This window comes from Fusarium venenatum (genome assembly GCF_020744135.1).
Source record: "Fusarium venenatum strain MPI-CAGE-CH-0201 chromosome Unknown EDB82scaffold_1, whole genome shotgun sequence".
In the NCBI taxonomy this organism is placed as follows: domain Eukaryota; kingdom Fungi; phylum Ascomycota; class Sordariomycetes; order Hypocreales; family Nectriaceae; genus Fusarium; species Fusarium venenatum.
Window position 1 is genome coordinate 2,821,751 of NW_027072129.1, and position 20,201 is coordinate 2,841,951.

At 44.7% G+C, this 20,201-nt stretch overlaps 5 protein-coding genes across 5 annotated transcripts; 3 read left to right on the forward strand and 2 right to left on the reverse strand.

Moving 5' to 3' along the window:
• Window positions 1-84: 84 nt before the first annotated feature.
• Window positions 85-5,270, forward strand: EDB82DRAFT_550083 (Fusaric acid resistance protein-like-domain-containing protein; the record flags this gene model as incomplete). The annotated part of the gene is made up of 9 exons (XM_065609565.1): window positions 85-469; window positions 548-1,114; window positions 1,437-1,470; window positions 1,978-2,048; window positions 2,115-2,198; window positions 2,232-2,382; window positions 2,413-2,549; window positions 2,589-4,695; window positions 4,744-5,270. The coding sequence occupies exons 1-9, from the start codon at window positions 179-181 to the stop codon at window positions 5,268-5,270; spliced, it is 3,969 nt and encodes a 1,322-aa protein (XP_065465423.1). The 5' UTR covers window positions 85-178.
• A 178-nt stretch (window positions 5,271-5,448) lies between these two features.
• Window positions 5,449-8,092, reverse strand: EDB82DRAFT_27242 (DNA polymerase alpha/epsilon subunit B-domain-containing protein). Its single transcript, XM_025731480.2, has 2 exons — window positions 7,279-8,092; window positions 5,449-7,228 (listed from the first exon to the last, which is right to left on the reverse strand). Exons 1-2 carry the CDS (start codon window positions 7,965-7,967, stop codon window positions 5,590-5,592), a joined length of 2,328 nt encoding a protein of 775 aa, XP_025590501.1. The 5' UTR covers window positions 7,968-8,092; the 3' UTR covers window positions 5,449-5,589.
• Window positions 8,093-8,232: 140 nt separating this feature from the next.
• Window positions 8,233-9,112, forward strand: EDB82DRAFT_27261 (uncharacterized protein). Its single transcript, XM_025731479.2, has 3 exons — window positions 8,233-8,365; window positions 8,431-8,966; window positions 9,017-9,112. Exons 1-3 carry the CDS (start codon window positions 8,279-8,281, stop codon window positions 9,087-9,089), a joined length of 696 nt encoding a protein of 231 aa, XP_025590500.1. The 5' UTR covers window positions 8,233-8,278; the 3' UTR covers window positions 9,090-9,112.
• A 3,764-nt stretch (window positions 9,113-12,876) lies between these two features.
• EDB82DRAFT_484681 (kinase-like domain-containing protein) lies at window positions 12,877-15,947 on the forward strand. Its single transcript, XM_025731478.2, has 4 exons — window positions 12,877-13,573; window positions 13,637-14,472; window positions 14,528-15,166; window positions 15,217-15,947. Exons 1-4 carry the CDS (start codon window positions 13,188-13,190, stop codon window positions 15,489-15,491), a joined length of 2,136 nt encoding a protein of 711 aa, XP_025590499.2. The 5' UTR covers window positions 12,877-13,187; the 3' UTR covers window positions 15,492-15,947.
• Window positions 15,948-18,623, reverse strand: EDB82DRAFT_484688 (isocitrate lyase). Its single transcript, XM_025731477.2, has 5 exons — window positions 17,909-18,623; window positions 17,695-17,850; window positions 17,298-17,640; window positions 16,659-17,211; window positions 15,948-16,605 (listed from the first exon to the last, which is right to left on the reverse strand). The coding sequence occupies exons 1-5, from the start codon at window positions 18,137-18,139 to the stop codon at window positions 16,248-16,250; spliced, it is 1,641 nt and encodes a 546-aa protein (XP_025590498.1). The 5' UTR covers window positions 18,140-18,623; the 3' UTR covers window positions 15,948-16,247.
• Between the last annotated feature and the right edge of the window lie 1,578 nt (window positions 18,624-20,201).

A 20,201-nucleotide genomic window follows, 5' to 3' on the forward strand; every position in this document is an offset into this window, starting at 1 on the left:
TCTGGTACCCTGATGGTTGTTAAATGCGGGCTTGCTACCAGGAGATCTAGCGCTAGTGGCAGTCATGTAAGTTTAATTGAGTTGGTACAAAGCTTTCCTACTTACCTATATACCCAGTACTTGACAAAGCTAAATCTTTAAGAAATATCGTCGCACAGATGATTTGGGGAAGAACAAAATGAAGACCATGAATCTCGTCCAAGTCGACTACAAGGAAGTTGAAAAAGACTGTCGGAATGTACGCCCCATCAAACTCAATACCTGCTTTCACTCAATCGATGAAATTCCAGCCCACTGGAGAGGCCGACATCGTTCACGCCCTTCAGAGGTTTCTTATTTGTACGAGAGATGGCTATCGCTGATATCGAGAACACGCAATCTTGATCAAAGAGAAGTACAGGCCATCAAACTAACATTAACACAAGCTAAGCTCCTCATCGTAGCCTCTGGTAGGTCCATCATCACAGGTGTACCAAATCGAGCATACCAAGAAGACATCGAGGATGAGATACTGCCACAGTTATCAGCTCTCCAATTCCCACTCTAGGGGTTGTTCATGCGGTTGGATGGATGCTCGCCCAAGGATGGCCGTCAAACTATACTGGGAAGATTGTCGCTGCACTCATCAAACGATATCATTATTCGATTGACTACGTCACAACGAGTACCCAGCGAAATGATAAAAAGTCTCGAGGAAGGAATGCCTACTGTTAAACTTTTCTTTCTTCCCTTTATTGATCGTATGAGGAGCAAAAGAGAATACCGAGTGTACTGTGCACCAGTGACAGGGACCATTACAGCAGTTAGTCAATATTGCTGGCATCAACCTTGGCTTTTCGCGACTCAAGACCCGGAGAACAGCCGCAAGGTGGCATCAAACATCTGGAACAGCATCCAGAAGATTCACCAAGATATCATGGAAGACCTAGATCTAGCAAATCGGATGGATCAGCTCCTGTTGGAACAAGGATATTCTTTGGACGTGTTCTACGATGAGAGAGAAGAGAGCTCGAGCCTTGTCGAACTGAATGTGTTCGGAACAAGGAGCGGATGCGGATCTTGCCTGTTTCACTGGATCGATGATCTGAATAAACTGTATGGTGAAGGGGAGCATGTTGAGTTTCGGATCACGAGATGAAGATGACGGAGAGGATATACAACGATACAGTTGATTCTCCCAACGTAGGTATATAACTTACCTACAAAGATACTTGGTCGTATGATACCTAGGTACCTAGGTAGGATATACCTCTTAAGCTTCTGTTCCTGTTGATCTTGTGACTAGCCACGGGCTAGTGGGACTGACTGAGAGTATCTGGTGTGAATTCTACCTAAGTTGGTACCACAATGACTGAGATGAAAAGGCTGAGATTGTAAATCAAGGATGAGGCTGGGATACATTTGAGATTAAGCCGTAAAATCTTAGAAATCTGTAGGATTACCTTCAAAGTCAAGACACCTCGTTTCGAGGTACGTTTTCTACCTAGGTATCCTTGATACCAAGACAAATTATGACATATTGGGCTCCTCTGTACTATTGTTCTAATTAGTACAGTAGTAGGTGCGGGCGCAACTGTCAAGGTATATATGGATGGGGTTCACTAATAGATAGAACTTGCCTTAAACCTTGTAAAGAGCTCTCTAGCCAATAGTAGATTGTATTGATGCTATAGGCAGCAAAGAGGACCCACTCTAGCTGGGGTGCATGCTCAGTGTCATCCTGATCCTTGTAATAAATTGTTTCTGTCTAGTATTTGGTCGCTCAATCCATTCATCCATCCATCAATCTCTCTCTGTGACAATCGTCAGCCCGCCCTTTCCCCAACTGCCACTGTTTAACAAGGAGGCTTCCATAAAATCATATCAAAGACCTGCCGCCATCGTCTCTCGCTATGAAGCCCTAAGATACAGGAGAATGAAGCGCGCCGGATTATCACAGCACGATTCTCAAGACGAGCACAGTACCATTCGGCAAAGTAGCCATGAGCGCCGCTACAAGCTCTTCCAATTCGGCATGGCCACCTAAGAAACGCCATTTTCAGCGGACGGTATGCATCCCGCGCGTACAAAACTCATGGTGATGCCCGAAGTTAAAGATCTGATGTGTTGGGCAGAAACTGAGAAACGGAACCTTTATTATCCCCAGCACTGGCGAACGATCGAGACAAGAGTTCTCCCTACGCACCTCTACCAATTCTGTCTCCACCAACAACAACGACAATAACCCGAAGTTCCACTCTCTCAACGACGCCGAGTCGATTAGAGACCGCCTACAAATCATTACACAAAACGTCAAAATCGCTTTCGTCTTAGTATGGCTATGGCTGCACACCGACGAGGGACATGGTGTTCTCAAGTGCGTCGTTGCCTATGTGCTCGGTAGTCTGGGCACCTTTTTTCCGCCTTTGACAGCCTTTCTTGGCAACAGAGATGGAAAACATGTATCGGCAACTATTACTGTTTATTTCCACCCAGCACGAACCGTCGGATCCATGCTTGAGGCATCCGTGATAGCGTTCGTTGCTGTGCTTTATGCTGAGACGATATCGGTACTCTCAATGGGAATCGCCATTGCTATGCGATCTCAGTTTGGGCCGACTGGTGCTGCTCATGCTCTCATTCTCATTGTTTGCATTGGCGGAGGCCTGGGTTTCGTGGGCTGGGTCAAGCAGAGGCTTAATAGCCCTCTCGTCAACGTTGGCTCTACATTGGCTTCTATTGCAATTATTTCCGTAATTACAAAAGAGGAGAGCGTCCAAGGAGGATATTTTGACGATGACAAGATTGTTCAGGTTTTGAAACTGCTTCTTGTTGGCATTACTTGCACTTTCGCTGCCAATCTACTGCTATGGAGAGTCTCAGCAAGACAAGTCCTTCGAAGGTCCATAATGACCGCCAACAGCTCTCTGGGCGACAAGCTATCGTCTATCACAAAAGGTTTCCTCAGTGGTACTGAAGATGAGCTATGGACAAATGAGTACAGCCGTGTCTCTGCCCGGTACAATGCTGCATACGCAACCATGAACTCAACCCTCCGTGAGGCTAAATTTGAGTACTACTTTCTTGGCCGAGAATCATTCTACCCTCTAGACAAGCGTCTGTCAAGGTCAGTTGAAGGACTCTCGCAGGCTCTGGGAGGATTGCGCAGCGCTCTGGAAACCCAATTCACTCTTCTCAGAGAGGTTCCCAGTTTTGAAGATTCTTTCCCTTCGCCTAGGAGCACCGGACTTACACCGCCTCTTGCCAGGACTATCAGTGCCTACCTAGAGTGTGGGGGTCAAAGGCTGTCTGACATTGACGAGTCGGGTGAAAGTGAGGAAGAGCGGCAGGCCACGAGGAACAAGTCCGATTCTGCGTTGATGGCAGCTCCCGCCTTCCAAGAGCCTTCGGACATATTTGCCCTCTTCATTGACATGCTTGGTCCATCAATCAAGTCACTGGCTCATACTCTCTCCGAGATTCTACGTGAGCCTGCCTTTGGCAAAGACCCAAACAAAGATGTCACTGTTAATGAACAACTGAGAGAAAGTCTTCGCGACGCCCTCAATCTCTACAACAATGCCAGATCAGGATCTTTGGAAGAACTTTATCGTACTATCGAATTTGGGCGAACTCGTTCCGAAAAAATTCAAGCTGACATTGAAGAAGTTGCTGCCGCCTGTGGGCACTTTTCTTTCAGCTTGCAGGCTGTTGCTGAGGAAACTGATGCATATTTGGACGTGCTGGAAGATGTTAAATATACTACCGAGACTGCATCGAGGTCTTGGAGCTGGCTCAAATTTTGGAGGCGCTTTAACTTGACTAAATTGCCTGATAAAAACATGACCGGGGATCCGGAACGCGAGGCCTTGATACAGAAACCGCCTGTTCCCAGACTTCGAAAATCGCAAATACCCAAGGGTATCCCAGACACGATGGTAGCACGACGAGATACCTTCAACTGGGATGCTGCGCCTCAGGCCAGTAAACTCAAGAGGAGATTCGCACAGAAAATGCTCCAGATATCCCGGTTTGTCGTCCGGGAAGATATACTTTTTGGCATCAAAGTTGGTATCGGTGCCCTTCTTTGGGCGATGCTAGCGTTCATACCAGGGACAAGGTCTATTTACCAGAAATGGAGAGGTGAATGGGGTCTTCTCTCCTTCATGATCGTTGCTGCGATGACAACAGGATCGGCCAACACTACCGGTACAGCCAGATTCAAAGGTACCATTATTGGTGCAACCTTTGCTGTAATTTGTTGGACAGTCAGCCAGGGCAACGCCATTGCTCTCGTGTGTTTGGGCGGCCTTGTGGCTTTGTTCAATTTCTACGTGATTTTGGTCATCAAAAAGGCACCCCTGGGTAGAATTGCCCTTCTAGCATACAACGTGAGCACATTGTATGCCTACAGTCTCTCACAGGATGTCGATGACGATGACGATGACGAGGGAGGTGCTAACCCCCTCATCTTCGACATTGTGTGGCATCGAGTCATTGCTGTGACCTTGGGTATCATATGGGGCATTGTCGTTTGCCGACTACTCTGGCCTATTTCTGGCCGGAAGAAATTTCGAGAGGGACTTTCCGTCCTTTATCTCCAGATGGGGCTTATCTGGAAGCGCGGGCCCCTTACGGTATCGCTTCAGAAGGATAACACACACAACACCCTCGACTATATGCGGGAGGGCGAGCAAGCTGCCCTCCAGCGATATGGTATGTTGAGCATTTGCTGTTGATGCTTATATGCTAACTCTGCGATAGCCTTTAAACTTGCGAGTCTTCGAACTGCAGCAAAATCCGAATTTGAGCTTCGGGGTCCTTTCCCAGACGCAGCATATGGACGCATTTTGCGTTCCACTAAAAACATGCTCAATGGGTTCTATGCTATGCGACTTATTGCATCGAAACGAGATGAGTTAACAGATGGCGAGCGAGCATTACTAGAGTATACAAGTGCAGAAAGAGCTCTCCTCTGCCAACGCATTTGCCATGTGTTCCAGGTAGTTGCATCCTGCCTGATGTTGGAATACCCATTGACTGATGCGATTCCTACTGTCGAGAACAACAAGGACAGGCTTTTGGGCAAAATTTATCAATTTCGAAAGGAACACATGAGCGCAGATCTTCTAGGCGATGAATCTCCTCTCGCTATTCAGGAGAGCGACTATGCGCTGCTATATGCATACACACTTGTAACATTGCAAGTGGCGGCAGAATTGAACAAGGTGAGGGCTGAGATTGAGAGCCTTTATGGAGTCTTGCACGATGAGGCGTTGTTGTTACAGTGAACACAGAGAGGTGCTCAATAGGGGGCTGTCGGTCATTATGCATATACATAGTCATGATATCTGATTTGAAACGCCACTGATGTAACGGACCGGCGCATTATACGTCCGCGTCTAATTGTTCGTTACATATAATATACGAACGGCGTTCTTGATTATGGGATTAAATTCCGATGCCGATATCGATGTGCTGTGATACTACATCTCGTTCATGTTATGAATTATCTACAACATGCATCATTATAAATACACTATAACCCTTGTTCCTTGACGCCCCCTTGTCTTTATAACGGCCACAAATCATGGCAAGCGTGATTGTTTTCTAAATAGTACATTGTCTCAGTTTACCTTGACGGCCAACCTCATATTCGGCCCACCGAGCCACGCCCTTACGCCCTGGTACAAGGACACTGCCAGGATTCATAACGTGGCAACCTTCATAGGTAATGCAGAATGGTGGTGCCGTGGTATCAAGCAGCACCATGGCAGTGGGTAACGGGTATATGTGCAACGATGAGGCATAGTCCCAGTGAACAGGGCGGATGGCCTGACGGAAAGGCGCAAGGTAACCTTGATCGAGGACAGTTTTCACCAACTTCTGGGCGGCATGGATGTCGTGAGGAACAAGGGGACTGGCAGGTGACGCAGCAGCAGTAGCAGTCGGTTCATCATGATGAGCAGCATCAATATCCATGGGCTGAACGTCGTCGGGAGGATTAGGATCCGAACTTTGTGTCTCATCTGTACTAGTATCGTTGGCTTTAGGCTTGAGACGGACCGAGGCTCGGCGCAGACGAGCAGACACATCATCTCTGAAAAGAACAAGCTCGTGGTTAGGCCCGAAAAGACTTATTCGGCTTGGATTCGAGGTCCAAACTGCCGTACCATCTGTCTTTCCTCCAGCTTCGGCATTAGCTGTCGCAAAAGCACGACGAATTCTAGATGTAAACATGTCTGGTACTTGCTTTCGGGGCAATGGTACGGAAGCACCCGCTGTAAAGGAAGAGACCCAGCCATCGTTGTCTCCAGGGACAAAAACAAACGTAGACGAATGAAGTAGTGTTGGGAAGTCGCTGAGAGCCGAAGCCAGGGAATCAAAGTATTCCTTGTATTCGATACTTCCACCACTGCCTCCGCGTGCGAGCACAGCATGCTGAGTAAAGTTACCCATCAGCACAAATGTCAAGGGCGCTGATCCGTCGGGTTCGGCGGCATATGTCGAAAGAATTTTGCGCAAGGCTTGAAGAGTTCGGGGCTGGTCGAGGTTCAGCTCTCCTATGATAATTGCACGCCCACGAGATGGCGCATCGTCTTCCGCTCTGGGTCGAAGAAGGCGGCTCTCTAGCCTACGCATCTTGGTACCCAAGGCGCGTTCACTGCCGACGCCTAAGAAATCGATCCAGCCAAAGCCACCTCCTATGGTTTGCTCCTGGCCACCATCAGGCCCGCTGATACCAAGAGTAGCCTTGCGTCGTTCACACGGAGGTTGACCGATGAAGAAGCCCTGGAAGCGACCACCTAGAGTACCTCCAACACCACTGCTGCCACTGAGACCCTTGCCCACGGATTCATCTTCCTCTTCGTATACACCATCTACTAGCACTATCATGCCAGGACAAAACCATGCCGAGTCTTCAGGTATAGCAACAGCCTGAGAGAGATCCAGGGCAATAGTACCGGTCAAGTCGCTGATGGCGAGATCGCCGGTGGGAAGAACAACTAGAAGCCCCAACAACATGTGACTACTGCCATGACGACCTAACAGATTGGCTATCGGTGTAAGTTTGAGTGACTGTTTGTTGGATAGGGAAGGATCGAGAGTGCGTTTGCGAGAAGAGGAGACAGCGGAAGACTGGAAGGATTCGTTGCGAAGGAGACGTTGGTGGATGACATTGTACCGGTTGCGGAAGACTGTCGTTTTATGCGAAGCTGGTGGTAGTAATGAGGGCGGCGAAGGATCCCTGAAAAATGTTAGCTAGGTACTGAATCAATGTTTTGAGAAATGACTGACTTTTCAAAATGCTTTTTAGTCACGTTGTATATAAATCTAGGTTGATCGTAAGCATTCACGATCTTGAGCCAGGCCCGAGGGTCGTTCGTCTCAGCCTCTTCGTGCTCCTCGTCGACGCCCAATCCCGATATTCCAAAACTCGAGTTGCTATCCTCTCTCCTCACTTCTGCTGGTCGGAGTCCCAGACGTGTGTTCAAAGCATCGTTGTCTTTTATATCGAGCATGCTGTCTCCCCGTGGTAGTCCTCTCGTTGATCCTGTAACCCTGCCACCGCTCATGTTGCCCTCGAGAGTCTTGAGAATTTCCTGCAGCTCTTTACTCGACCCTTCGACAATAAGACCCCCATTGCGATTCTTCCAGCTTCGTGCGACTTCCTCGAGCACCCTCTCAGCTAGGCCCTCTTCGCGCCATCCTGAGCCGCAATGCCTGCCAATGAAGGCAGCGAGTTCTTGCAGAGCTGAAGATGTGAGTGTGAGTGAATGCTTTTTTGTGAATGTGCGGAAAGCAAGGGGTCGGAGCGTCGGCGGAGGTAGAATTATAGGTAGTATCGCGGCTTTGGGGGCGTTGACGGCGAATGGCTTAAGAGGATGAACAGGAGTGCCAAAGGCGGGAGAAGAAGAAGGTATCGCCGAGGACGGAGGTGCAGCACCTCGCTGCTTTCGAAATATGGGAGCTGGCGTTTTATCCATGATTCAGGTCGATATTGTCAATCAAACATAATATGTGTGAAAGAGATTTGTAGCTTGAGGCAGGTTGTCGTGACAATTTGGAACCTACACTTCCCAATAATTTGGTCTGGGTCCTCGAGGGGTCGTGCAGGCTCGACTTGACCTGACCGCGTCGACGTGTTTAATTGAAAGCGCATTGCTGCATAGACCCTATAAGTGCATATCTCGCGTTGACGTTGGTGACCTCATCCATCTCGAGCATGGGTGAAGCTTGATAGCGTATAATCCGATCTATAACATAGGTATTCAACTCAAGTCTTCAATTGACTGTAATGCTGGGCTCAACATTTCGTTTCATTGCTCGTGAGGGAGCTGTGTCTTCTCGAGCAATTTCTAGTCTTTCAAGCAACCCAAGTATTGTTAGTTTATACAAATCTCCGAGCATTCTACCGTTTACAGACCGGAGTTGCTGACTACATCCAAGAAAGTCGTGAAAGGTCCCAAGACACCCTTTACAAACTATCTAAGCTACCTTGATAAGGAACCACCCAACGAGCGCCTAGTAATTGGAACAACTAGCCACCTTCCCCCAACACCCCAGTCCTTCAGTGAAAACCGCGAGTTTGTCAAGATTCTCAATGAGGTTGTATCCGAGTACGGCCACCAGGACAAGGACCTCATCAATCAAGCTCGGGCATTTGCTAGTCCCGGGGGGTTTAACCTGGGGTCGGGAGGGGTCTTTTCCCCTCAAAAGCGACCTGATAGAAGCGGATCTCGCAAGCAAGGAGCTCGAGGTGGTGCGGGCGGTGACGGCGCAGGCGGCGCAAGCGCCCAGGGAGGGGCGGGAGGTGGTGGACGAGGAGGATATGTGCATCTCAGCGACCGAAGAAACCCTCCAGACTTTGGACGGATAGCATGGCCTGAGGACATCTTGGGCAGTGTTGAAGTGGACGACGCAGGGACCATCATTGGCAAGGTACAGCCGAGCGGAACATATCGTATCCTTACGAACGAGGGAATGTAAGTTCGAGATGATCACTTGAATAATGCTTGTTGCTAACCTCTCATAGCTTGGGACTCAGCCCGTTTCTACAAGGAAAACTAGTCGAAAGGCTAAAGCAAGAAGCAGCGAAGGAAAAGTGAACAGGAGCAGCACGGCCAGTACGTGTCATGGGGAACGCTGAAAGGATCAGCCACCCTGCCCAGCAACTACCAATGCTGCGTTGAGTGTGTAAGAATGGGATCGAAACCCTACATGTTGTATTATGACTGTAAATTTTACTGTAACAAGAAATGTATGGTAATCTGACTTGGGACTGAAACGACCAATTAGGTAAACGTGCTGTGTAAGACAAAGCTTGCATAACTTCATATGAATACCAGTTCCATGGAACTTGAAATGAGAACTACCTACTTTAGAATGATGTTGAGCATGGTGGTTCCATATTGAAACCATTCAGGTCATGTAAAGACGAGTGTCAGGTGACTTTGACGATATCAGGAGAGAGTTGCCTTGCCTCGCGACTGAGTTGTTGAGAATCCAACGTAGAGCTTGTGACATTGTTGATGCATGAATATAACTAACACGGTGTACATAGGTTAGTAGCTTTGCTTTCAATGCTGTGAGCTGATTCACCCAGTTGGTTATTACCAGCAAGACATGAAGGAAAACCCCCTGTGTGACGAACAGTTTGGATAGAGATAAGAATTGACTCAATAAACACAATCGGAGGATACCAGAAATCGGAAGAAACGTATATCATAACGTCGGCCACCTCACAACCGTCCACCCCCCACAACCGGCCACCCAATTTTCAACCTAACCACCTAATTTACAATTTACTATTTCTAAGATATATTAATAACCACGTATCAGATTAAAATTCTGACTTCACTATTAAACTCAGAATGCTTAAATAGACTCAAGATAACATTAATTAAGCAATTTCGATAGTTATAGACAGTTCTTTAGTATAAAAAGCAGCTCTTGCATATAGCCTTAGTTATTTAATACTATAAGGCTGGCTTAATAGCGCTATACTACTATAAGTTACTTAAAGAATATAGTAAAAGCTCTTAAAGGTTTAAGAAAGGCAGCTTTATTAATAAATACTTATATAGGCTAATCTAGGATGCCTTATTAGTTATTATTAGGTTAAAGACTTTATAAGTAAGATTACCTGGCGTAATAGCTATATTAATAGTATAAGAAAAAACTAGCTATAAGCGTTTTTAATTTATTATCTAGAGGTTAAAATACTATTAGGCAAGAAAATAGATTATAAATAATATAATAGTGCCTTAGCTAATTAAATTAAGTGGTTTTTTATATTATTAGTAATACTAGTAATATAAGTTATATATTAGAAGAATTATTATAATATTAATAAGGTTAAAATAATAAAAGGGATTAAAATAAATAGTCTAGTACTTAGCTATAAGGAGAAGAAGTTAATACTTATTAAGTAGCCTAGTTTATAGTTATAGATTTTAATACTAAAGTATATCTTAGTAATAGGGAAGGCCCTGCCTTTTACTATAATCTTTAAGGGAAAACCCCTCTAAGAATAATATTTCCTGGCTAAGCTAGATTTCCTAAAAAGCTAGAACTTTATATATAGTAAGAAAGGATAAATAAGTTATTAAATTATATTAATCTAGCTATAAATAGTCTTTATATTATTAATAGAGCCTAAGAAGAAAGAAAAACTAAGACTTTTTATTCTTAATAATTATAGAAGGTATATAACTAAAGATTTCCTTTAAGAGTATTATAATAATAATATATTTTTTCTTTTCTTATTATTATATAATTTATATATACTTTAGCTGCTTAATATTATTATCTTTAATCCTTTAAAGTATTTATATTATTACTTTATTATTAATTTTATATTTATTATAGATTTAAGTTATATTAATAAGATTTCTTTTCTATATAATTACTATAAGGTATAGGTATACGCTATTATAGAATCTAATATTTATATTAGCTTTAAAGCCTCTAGGTTATAGCTAGTTAATCTTATAATAGTCCTCTTAAACCTAATAATTACTTATACTCTTACCCTGCTTATTATATTAATTTCCCTTATATAAGAGAAAAATTCCTATCTCTTTAAGATTCCCTGGTTATTAATATATATCTATAAGATTATATAGTCATTTCCTATAAGAAAACTAATAATTATATAATTAGGCTATTATTTAAGAAGATTAATTATTAATTTAACTATTAAACCTTTAAGATAAAGGCATAAAAGAAATAAATATTACTTTTAGAGTATAAAATAAAGAAATAAAACCTAAGAAATAAAGGAAAATTACCTATAATAGAAATGCCGAATTTATAAAGATTAGCTCTATAAAGAATACCTATAAGAAGATATAGAAGATATTATAACCTATTAAAACCTCTAGGAAAGTCCAGCAAGTAAAACTTAAAGATTTATATATAGAGTTTTATCTAAATATTTACTTGTTAAATTCTTAATTTTATTGCTTATTTCTACGTTATATTATATTAAAAATTATCTATATCTTAATATCCATTCTATTATGCAAAAAGTGGCCGGTTGCGGGGTAACCGACGCTATATACCTTCTAGATATATACAATTAATGATACTGCAATCCAGATATCCATGGTTGATGACAATCACAACCTACGTTAAAATTAGTGTTCAAAAGTCTACGAACGCTCCACCCTACACCACCTTAATATATTTAACCACGATAACTTCAATAACATAATTCATATAGCAAAATAAGATTAATTAAAATAATATATATATTATTTAAAAGCACTGATTTTTCTCTTTAATCTTTTATATATTATCCCCTTATGCAAATGCGTACTGCAATTTAGCGCAGCAAAGAGTTAATTGGGGCATTAATCTTATCGGTTATAATTACTGCCTATACTAACTTAATACATTTAATTAATTCTATAATATTAGATTTATTCTTTTTTATAAGTTCTATATAAGGGAATATCTTTTTAATTTTTAACTTTAGAAGCTTTTAAATATACTTAATAGGGTTAAGATTAGGCAAGTATATAAGCTAATTAATAACTTCTTAAAGTATATTTATTCCTTTATGCTATTAAATCTTAAGTTATAATAATAAGGCCAGATTTTCTGCCTCTCTAGATTACTCCCTATACTATAATTAATATTTTAGATTTCCTATAGATTATAATATTAATAAACTCTTTTTTAAACTTCTTATAAAGCTTCTAGAATATTTAACCTTATTTATAATTAGGTTAGAACTAAACTAAGGACTTATTGCTAAAAATTATCTAAAGTGTTATTAGTCCAGTTAACTTTATCTAAGTTAAAATAATAGATATATCTTTAAATAGCTATACTATTATTAATTTATCTATATTCTCCCTCTAGCCTAGATACTATTATAAACATTATCTAGTAGTTTCTTTTAATAGCGGAATCCTCTATATAGCCTTCTATTTATAACTATAATAGAGTTAGATAGTATATCATAGTATTAAGCAGGAGATATAACCCCCTAGATATTTAATAAACCCTTTATATATAATCCTATGGTCTCTTTTAAGCATTATTAATATTAATTAAATCTGCTATATTATAAGTTTCTTTAGATGCCTACTATAAGGTTTTTAAGTAAGAGTTTATTAAGTTTTCCAGTGTTAAATAATTTAGTAGGTAGGTAACTAATGTTATTTTACGCAAAAGCGGGGAAGCGTGCGTAGACTTTTGGACACTAATTTTACCTGCTTTAATGGAAAGTTCAGGTGGGCTAGGTGGGTAGGTACGCCCAGGACCACCACCCACAAGCTAGCCAGGATGGATCTAATGGTTGACCCCTCCCTACCTATAATTTAGCCAACAACCTACCAATTGAAGTTCCGTCGCTAGGTCGGTAGGTATTACATTAGTAGGTATGTTGTCGGTACCATGACACGCTGAACTACCACCTGCTAACGTTGATAGAACTACCCACCAATTCTCTTGAATCATCGTCTCATATTCATTTATTTTCTTTTCGTCCACACCATTTCTTTTACACCTTTCAAAAAGGTACCGTCGCAGTTCCTCTTGCGACAAACCTCCGATACTCGCTTCCAGTATTCGATCATCTATACGGGTACCGAGATCAAAGCTCTTCAACACTGGAAACCCCGCCGTCCGTTCTCTTTTCGACCCGACCCGCCCGTCTCGCCTTGGCCTTTGGTCAAGGCATCGTACCTATCACCATGGCTCCCCGAGGCTTTGAGGACGAGGAGCTCACCATATCCCTATCCTCCTCCCATGTTCGTCGCCCGCAACAGACGCAGTCCCAGTCTCAGTCGCAGCAGCAAGACGATTCCCACGATGCCTCTCAAACCACTTCCCGTCCTACCGATGCGCCGCTCAAGGAAAGGATCAAAACCGAACAGCGCATCGGCGCCTACAAGGTTCTTCGCACTTTGGGCGAGGGTTCTTTTGGCAAGGTCAAGCTTGCTATTCACAACGGTACCGGCCAGCAAGTAGCCCTCAAGATTATCGCCAGGAAAAAGCTCATCAGCCGCGATATGGCCGGCCGTGTTGAGCGCGAAATCGAATATCTCCAATTACTACGCCATCCTCACATTATTAAGCTGTATGGTCCATGGAGTGTCAACCTCGTTGCTGGGATTGTGGAAAGCTAATATCAACACTCTAGCTTCACTGTCATTAAGACGCCCAATGAAATCATCATGGTTCTCGAATACGCGGGCGGCGAACTCTTCGATTACATTGTTCAGCACGGTCGAATGAAGGAGCCCGAAGCCCGTCGATTCTTCCAGCAGATGCTCTGTGCTGTCGAATATTGTCACCGTCACAAGATTGTTCATCGTGACTTGAAGCCCGAAAACTTGCTGCTTGACGAGAACCTTAATGTTAAAATCGCCGATTTCGGATTAAGCAATATTATGACCGATGGCAATTTCCTCAAGACAAGTTGTGGCAGTCCAAATTATGCTGCTCCTGAGGTTATTGGCGGTAAGCTATATGCCGGACCTGAAGTAGATGTATGGAGTTGTGGAGTAATCCTCTATGTTCTTCTGGTCGGCCGACTTCCTTTTGACGACGAACACATCCCCAGTCTATTTGCCAAGATTGCGAAGGGTACATACAGCATACCCCAGTGGATGCCCACTGGGGCCGCCAACTTGATTAAAAAGATGCTGGTAGTCAACCCTGTGCATCGTGCTACAATCGAGGATATCCGGGCAGATCCTTGGTTCACAACCGACCTCCCCGTCTACCTCCAACTCCCTGTCGAAGAATTCTTCAACACTGGCGTGGACCCTAATAAGGCAATCAAGAAGAATGACATCGCTCCGAATGCCTCAGAGAAGGTCCAAGAACGCCTACACAATGAAGTCACAGAGAAGATCAGCAAGACCATGGGTTATGGCAAGAGTGATGTCGAGGAGGCGCTACAGGCTGCCGAGCCGTCCGCCATTAAGGATGCCTACATGATTGTGAGAGAGAACAAGATGATGCAAGTGAACCGTGAGTTTTCCGTTCTCTTTGTTGTCGACTTCTTGGCGTATTGAAACTGATTTAGATAACTCCGAAGCCCTGCTAGCAGAGCCAGAAGGGTCAAGTCCCATGCTCAGCATGTCTTCAGCTCGTTCAACGACCTCGCAGGCCACCACTACCCCCCGTCCTTATGTGAGCAAGGTTGGCATCCTGCCTTCTAGCTTGCCGGCTTACCATAAGGACTATATGGAGCGCGAGAAAGCTGGCAGTGTCGAAAACTCGCCGCCCAAAGTCCTTATCAATGATGAGCCTCAACTTAACAGGACGGATGCGGAGAAGGAAGAGACAGCACGTCGCCTGCGACCTCATTCGAGGAGCCAGCTGCGTATAGACGAAGCCAACAACAGGCCCCAGGGCATGACACCTATCAATCCGCCAAAGAAGACCAAGCCAGTGCGGTGGCAATTTGGCATTCGATCACGTAACTCTCCCTGGGAAGCCCTCCTCTGTATTCACAAGGCGTTGTACAAATTAGGGGCCACATATATTCCCGACGAAGATTATGAGTCGAGGACAGCAGAAGAGCGAGCTGAAGCTTCCGGCGATAGCAGTTTCGTGGACTCCCATGATGGTTACCGTGGTTCCACTTCAAGTATTGATCCTAAGAAGCGTTACAATCTTCCTGCCGACCCTTGGCACATCAACGTGCGCTGGGATACTTCTGGTACGCTCTTGCTCACTCCTCCTTTATCATCGATACTGACAAGTTCACAGCTATTAAAAAGAAGGCTGGAAACACGCCCAGTACACCCAGTACTCCCAGTTCGCCCAGTACACCAGATGGTCATTATTCTAAGGAGCCATTTGTTGCGCTGCACCTGGACATACAGATCTACGAAATGGAGCATGGCGTATACCTCGTCGATTTCAAATGCTCAGGATACGAGACAGCTCACGGGCGACTACTTGAGGAGAAGGACGTTACCAGCCCCTTCCCGTTTCTAGACATGGCTGCCAAGTTGATTATGCAACTTGCAGAGGCCGATTAAGACAGAATTTTGCTGGTTGGAACAAGAACATAATCTATGGCAAATTAAGTGTGCGCAATGATCGTTTACCGTTTGTTGAATTCCTGATGTACTGAGTGAGCAGAGGAAAACATGCACAGCCAGAACTTCTATATGCAAAGATCCTGGGCATGACGGCTTTTCAGATCAGAACCTAGATCCACTAGCCAGCGCCATGCCAGCCATACCGTCTTTTAACGAAGTCCTCGGTAAAGTTATCAAGGAGCTAAGGAGCTATAGAAAAGGGGGGAGTTGGTTTGGGTTACTCCATCTTCGGAATTGATTTCCTTTTGGTAAAGAAGCGCTTTCCGTCACATTTAATGCTTTGTAAATATAGACCATTATTACGAATTGTCACGAACGCAGTGGGCCCGGTAGGGGTCATAGGATGCAACGAACGTATGGTACTGCACCAGAGGTTATGAAGTGTCAACGCTGTATTGTACATATGTACGATCATCGTACGAATCGTAAAGGTTTCAATATTTAAGATCATGCCAATGCTCAAAGAGTGTCTGAACTATATCCCAGTAATCACCTAGCAATAGATGACTATAACCAATATGACGGAAATGTCAAGTCAGAAATTTGCAGAAGTACATGATATTAAATGCTTAAAAGATTATAAAAGCCTCGCCGCTTGTCTTTTTATTTTCCCACATCCATAAAGTTTTCCCACGAGACATCGCGTCTCGTTTCCTCGCCTCCGTAATCATCCCATCACTCGCTCGGTGACATCTATTTGAATTGATCTTCAGTCACGCCGGCGCCCATAGCAGCCGTGGAGCTAATGCCACCAGTGACCATCTTCTGCAACTCGTCGACGTAGGTAGCACCACTCCACTTTTGGTGTTTGACAACGTCGACTTTTTGGTCCATCTCAGGCTCTTGGACAAGCTCACCGTATGCACGCATACCGACGGTGCTGTAAGCCTTTGCGAACTGGTCACTGATCAATGCTGTTGTGTGCAAGCCTGCAAGAGTAATGAACTGCCAGCAGTAACCGAGCTTAGCCAGGCGTCGGATGTAAGTCTCCTGTTCGTCACGAGGCATGGCCGCTTTCCAGTTGAAGGATGGAGATAGGTTGTAGGCGAGTCTAGTAGGAATTGGTTAGTCTGGTGTTTTCTTGGATATTATACGGAAACTTACTTCTTCTCTGGCCACACAGCGTGGACACCTTCGGCGAACTGTTGGGCTTGAGCGTAATCGGGCAGCTTGGACTCCATCCAGATGGCGTCGCAGTAAGGTGCATATGCTATGGCGCGGTTCACTGCGCAATCACATCCACCTTTGAGGCGGAAGTAGCCTTCGCGTGTTCGGGGAGCATCCCAGTCAAAGAAGATATCCCTGCCGATCAGCTGGCGGGCGACAGCCCTGGCCTCAAAGTTGCTCTTCCCCCTTACCTTGGAAATATATTCTTTCTTGAGGCCAGTCTTATCAGAGAAAGAACCCGCCCCAATGGCGGCAGCAACAGCATCGTCGAAACTGCTAAGATTGGCCTTGGCAAGCCACTCGTCCTCAATACGCTGCAGCTCAACACCAGATTTACCACTAGCCTCAGCAGCGATCATAAGATCGTTGAGAGGCTTGAGTGTCGGGTTCGTGGAGCCTAGGATGAAGGCATGATCGCGGGGGTCAATGTTGGTGGAAAGGAGGGTGGCGGCCTCGGCGTCAGTACGGGCAATGGCGAGAAGGTCAGAGCCTTTCACATGTTAGTCTGCTTTCTTGGATTGGGCTACCACTACCACACATGTGAAGTCGGGGAAGTTTGGGAAAGTTGAAACTTACCCATGATGTCAGCCTGCGCTCGAATTGCAACGAGGCGGTTGATGTGCTCCTGGATGGGGACAAGGACTTTGCCAGCCATATGACCACACTTCTTTGTGCCGGGGGCTTGGTCTTCAATGTGAATTCCAGCCGCACCCTTTTCAATGAAGAGCTTAGTGAGTTTCATGACAGCGGTGAGACCGCCATGGCCAGTATCTGCGTCGGCGACAATGGGGCGAAGATAGTCAATATTGAGGAGGTTGGCGCGCTGCTCCTTAGGGACACTGAGACGCTCTTGACGCTGCTTTCGATCGTGGAATAGTTGGGCCATGAAGAGATGGCCAACTTTATTAGGAACGGTAGTCTATTTACTTGTTAGACAAATGCATATGACGGCAAGAGTGTGCTCTACACTCACGTAAGGGTAGTCAGCCAGATCAGGACCAGGCTCGTCGGAAGCAGAGGCCGTTGACGACGATTGCCAGCCGGAAACGTATACTGTATCGAGGTATTTGGCCATCTGAGTTACCATTGTGGGTTCTAAGCAGCCGTAGGTATAACTGGCATCGCGGTTCTGTAACAGCAGTAAATATCGGACTCTTGGTTGCATGCAAGAAACGATGGCGACTCACCTCGAAACGGTGCTCAAGAATCTTCCATAACTTCTTGGCCTGGGCGTTGCTGGCATAGTCAACAGGAAGGTATCCGCGCTTTGAAACGATCTGTTCAGCGGTAAAGGGTCGTTTGGTGTGTTTCCATCTTGAGTCGGACCACCACGTCTTGACGGCCTCAACCTCCTTTTGGAAGAGCTCGTCTTCAATGTCAGGGTTAACAGAAGGGTTCGTCATATTCTGTGACGCCATTGTGACTGTATTGTGAATTTTGTTGAAGGCTGTGGGCGAGTATCGAGGAATTGGATCGCGTGTAAGTGATAAGTGTCTGATGGAGGAAATCGACAACACAACACCAGTTAATGTTAGAGAGAAAGGATGAACAACAATGAATTGAAGCTTTGGAACAGAAGACAGGAAGGGAAGAGCGAAGAAGATAATAAATATTGCCCTGAGCGGGAATTGTACGTCGCATTGAGTCACTCTTGGCCTCCCATGCCCCGACGGTCCATTGCCCAAGGATGGGCGGGAGGGAGGACTCCATTGATTCTGCTCGCTAACTCTCCGTACCAGTCGACCTAGAGCGTTAATGGTTGTTTGGTGGAGACTTCTACACACCGGGGTTATTGTATTGATTGGAGAAACGATTGAACCAATCAGACTCGAATTCTGGTTGTTGAAAAGTAAAGCTGGGGGAGTGAAAGTCGGCTGTAAGTGGAGGAGAGGAAGAGCCAAGGTGAAGTCACCAAGTATGGATGTTTCAGAGCCTCATATATATTTTTATTGCTATATTGATAGGCAGTAATATTATAACATCTAACGACTGGTGAGTCGTTACAGTATACATCATCACCATCTGCTCATGAGTATCAATTAACATTGACAACAGTTATGGATAGGAGGTAGATAGATAATATGTTAGTGGTTGGTATCAACTTCAAAGTATGACCTCGCGAGCATTCTACTCTATTCTCTAACTCGGCCTTCCACCGAGCACAAGCCAAATCCTGGCTTAAAATCACCTCTTACTTGTGTCGTTTCACCTCGGCCATGAATTATGTGAGATCAGCCTCTTCCATCCGTTGTCACGAGCCGCAACAGAGAACAGGTCCCTAGGTACGTACCTCCGGACAGTCACCGAGCGCCTCAATGCGTCACCTACAGTCGTCAGAATACCTACTAGTAACCGTCAATCTTGGTCTAGGCAACATTTTTCTTCAGATGGAATCAGAACCTCTAATCAGGACTTGTTGTATGATCGCGATGGGTATTTGATCTCGTAGAGGTAGTATCCGCTATCAGGACCTCACTTACTATGAGGTCTTTGTAGCCAATCAATTCACTTTTTTTGTACTAATGCCTTCGGCTCAAAGGGCTGGTTTTGGAAATATAGGCTCTCTTGCTACTAAACCGAATGCCGAATGCCGTATAGTTTCTTTTTCTGCTTTTCCATCCATATCTTTACTGGTGATAGAAAGTTTCTTTTAGGGTACTAAAACCTGGGGAAATGATTTACTCCAAACTTCACCCGACTGCCTGATATATAAACCTTATTTACCTATGTTAGCATTCAAGTTGAAATCATCTTTTCTTTATTGCTTTACACACTACAGTACCATCATTCTCATCACAAAGCTCCTTTCAGCTATTGATGTATTATCTGTACCTAATGGTTACGAGTATAATTATCCTATGGAAGCGTACAATCAGACATGGAACTACTTATTTGATCTCGGCCTTCCCCCGTCCACCGGTACCCGCCCCGGAACGACGGAACTTGGCCGAATTATGGGCCCTCCTCCAGCTCCGGAGCAGCGGAAAGTTCTAGCATGTGAAGCCGCATTACAGTAGTCATACATATCATAGCTCGGCTTTCTTTGTCCTCATGACAAGTCTTGCCATGAATTTCAATGCCCTGTTCGGCGCACCCCTCCTCGGGCTTAACGTCTCCAAAATCACAGAATGATTGCTTTGCCTCGGTCGTTCTCTTACCGAGACTCTCATGGCTCTCAGCTCCGGCACTGTCATTCAACTCCCATCGACTACCAGTTGTATAGTTCTCGGCTACTTCCCGAGGCCAACAACGCTGTGCGATGTCTCTCCGTACTAACTTATCTCGTCTTTCTCAACTATTCAATAAATGTTTATTGACACCAATTACAGTTCTGTTCTGTCCCAGATCATTCGTAATACTTTACTTATACCTCTACTGCCCTAACTTAATTCATGACAACATCGCTTGCCCCTACGATTATCATGGCACCTGTGTGTCTGATTTAGACATCATTGTTATAAAATTCGCATGATCATAAAC

What these genes read in the sequence shown, in the direction of transcription:
- EDB82DRAFT_27242 (XM_025731480.2), bottom strand. Translation starts at nt 7,967, where the DNA reads ATGGATAAAACGCCAGCTCCCATATTTCGAAAGCAGCGAGGTGCTGCA. An exon ending in ACTAAAAAGCATTTTGAAAA is followed by an intron (nt 7,229 to 7,278) that starts GTCAGTCATTTC and finishes AACATTTTTCAG; the next exon opens with GGATCCTTCGCCGCCCTCAT.
- EDB82DRAFT_27261 (XM_025731479.2), top strand. Translation starts at nt 8,279, where the DNA reads ATGCTGGGCTCAACATTTCGTTTCATTGCTCGTGAGGGAGCTGTGTCT. An exon ending in TTTCAAGCAACCCAAGTATT is followed by an intron (nt 8,366 to 8,430) that starts GTTAGTTTATAC and finishes ACTACATCCAAG; the next exon opens with AAAGTCGTGAAAGGTCCCAA. An exon ending in ATCCTTACGAACGAGGGAAT is followed by an intron (nt 8,967 to 9,016) that starts GTAAGTTCGAGA and finishes AACCTCTCATAG; the next exon opens with CTTGGGACTCAGCCCGTTTC.
- EDB82DRAFT_484681 (XM_025731478.2), top strand. Translation starts at nt 13,188, where the DNA reads ATGGCTCCCCGAGGCTTTGAGGACGAGGAGCTCACCATATCCCTATCC. An exon ending in CATCCTCACATTATTAAGCT is followed by an intron (nt 13,574 to 13,636) that starts GTATGGTCCATG and finishes TCAACACTCTAG; the next exon opens with CTTCACTGTCATTAAGACGC. An exon ending in CGTGCGCTGGGATACTTCTG is followed by an intron (nt 15,167 to 15,216) that starts GTACGCTCTTGC and finishes ACAAGTTCACAG; the next exon opens with CTATTAAAAAGAAGGCTGGA.
- EDB82DRAFT_484688 (XM_025731477.2), bottom strand. Translation starts at nt 18,139, where the DNA reads ATGGCGTCACAGAATATGACGAACCCTTCTGTTAACCCTGACATTGAA. An exon ending in AGCGCAGGCTGACATCATGG is followed by an intron (nt 17,212 to 17,297) that starts GTAAGTTTCAAC and finishes AACATGTGAAAG; the next exon opens with GCTCTGACCTTCTCGCCATT. An exon ending in GCTGTGTGGCCAGAGAAGAA is followed by an intron (nt 16,606 to 16,658) that starts GTAAGTTTCCGT and finishes AATTCCTACTAG; the next exon opens with ACTCGCCTACAACCTATCTC.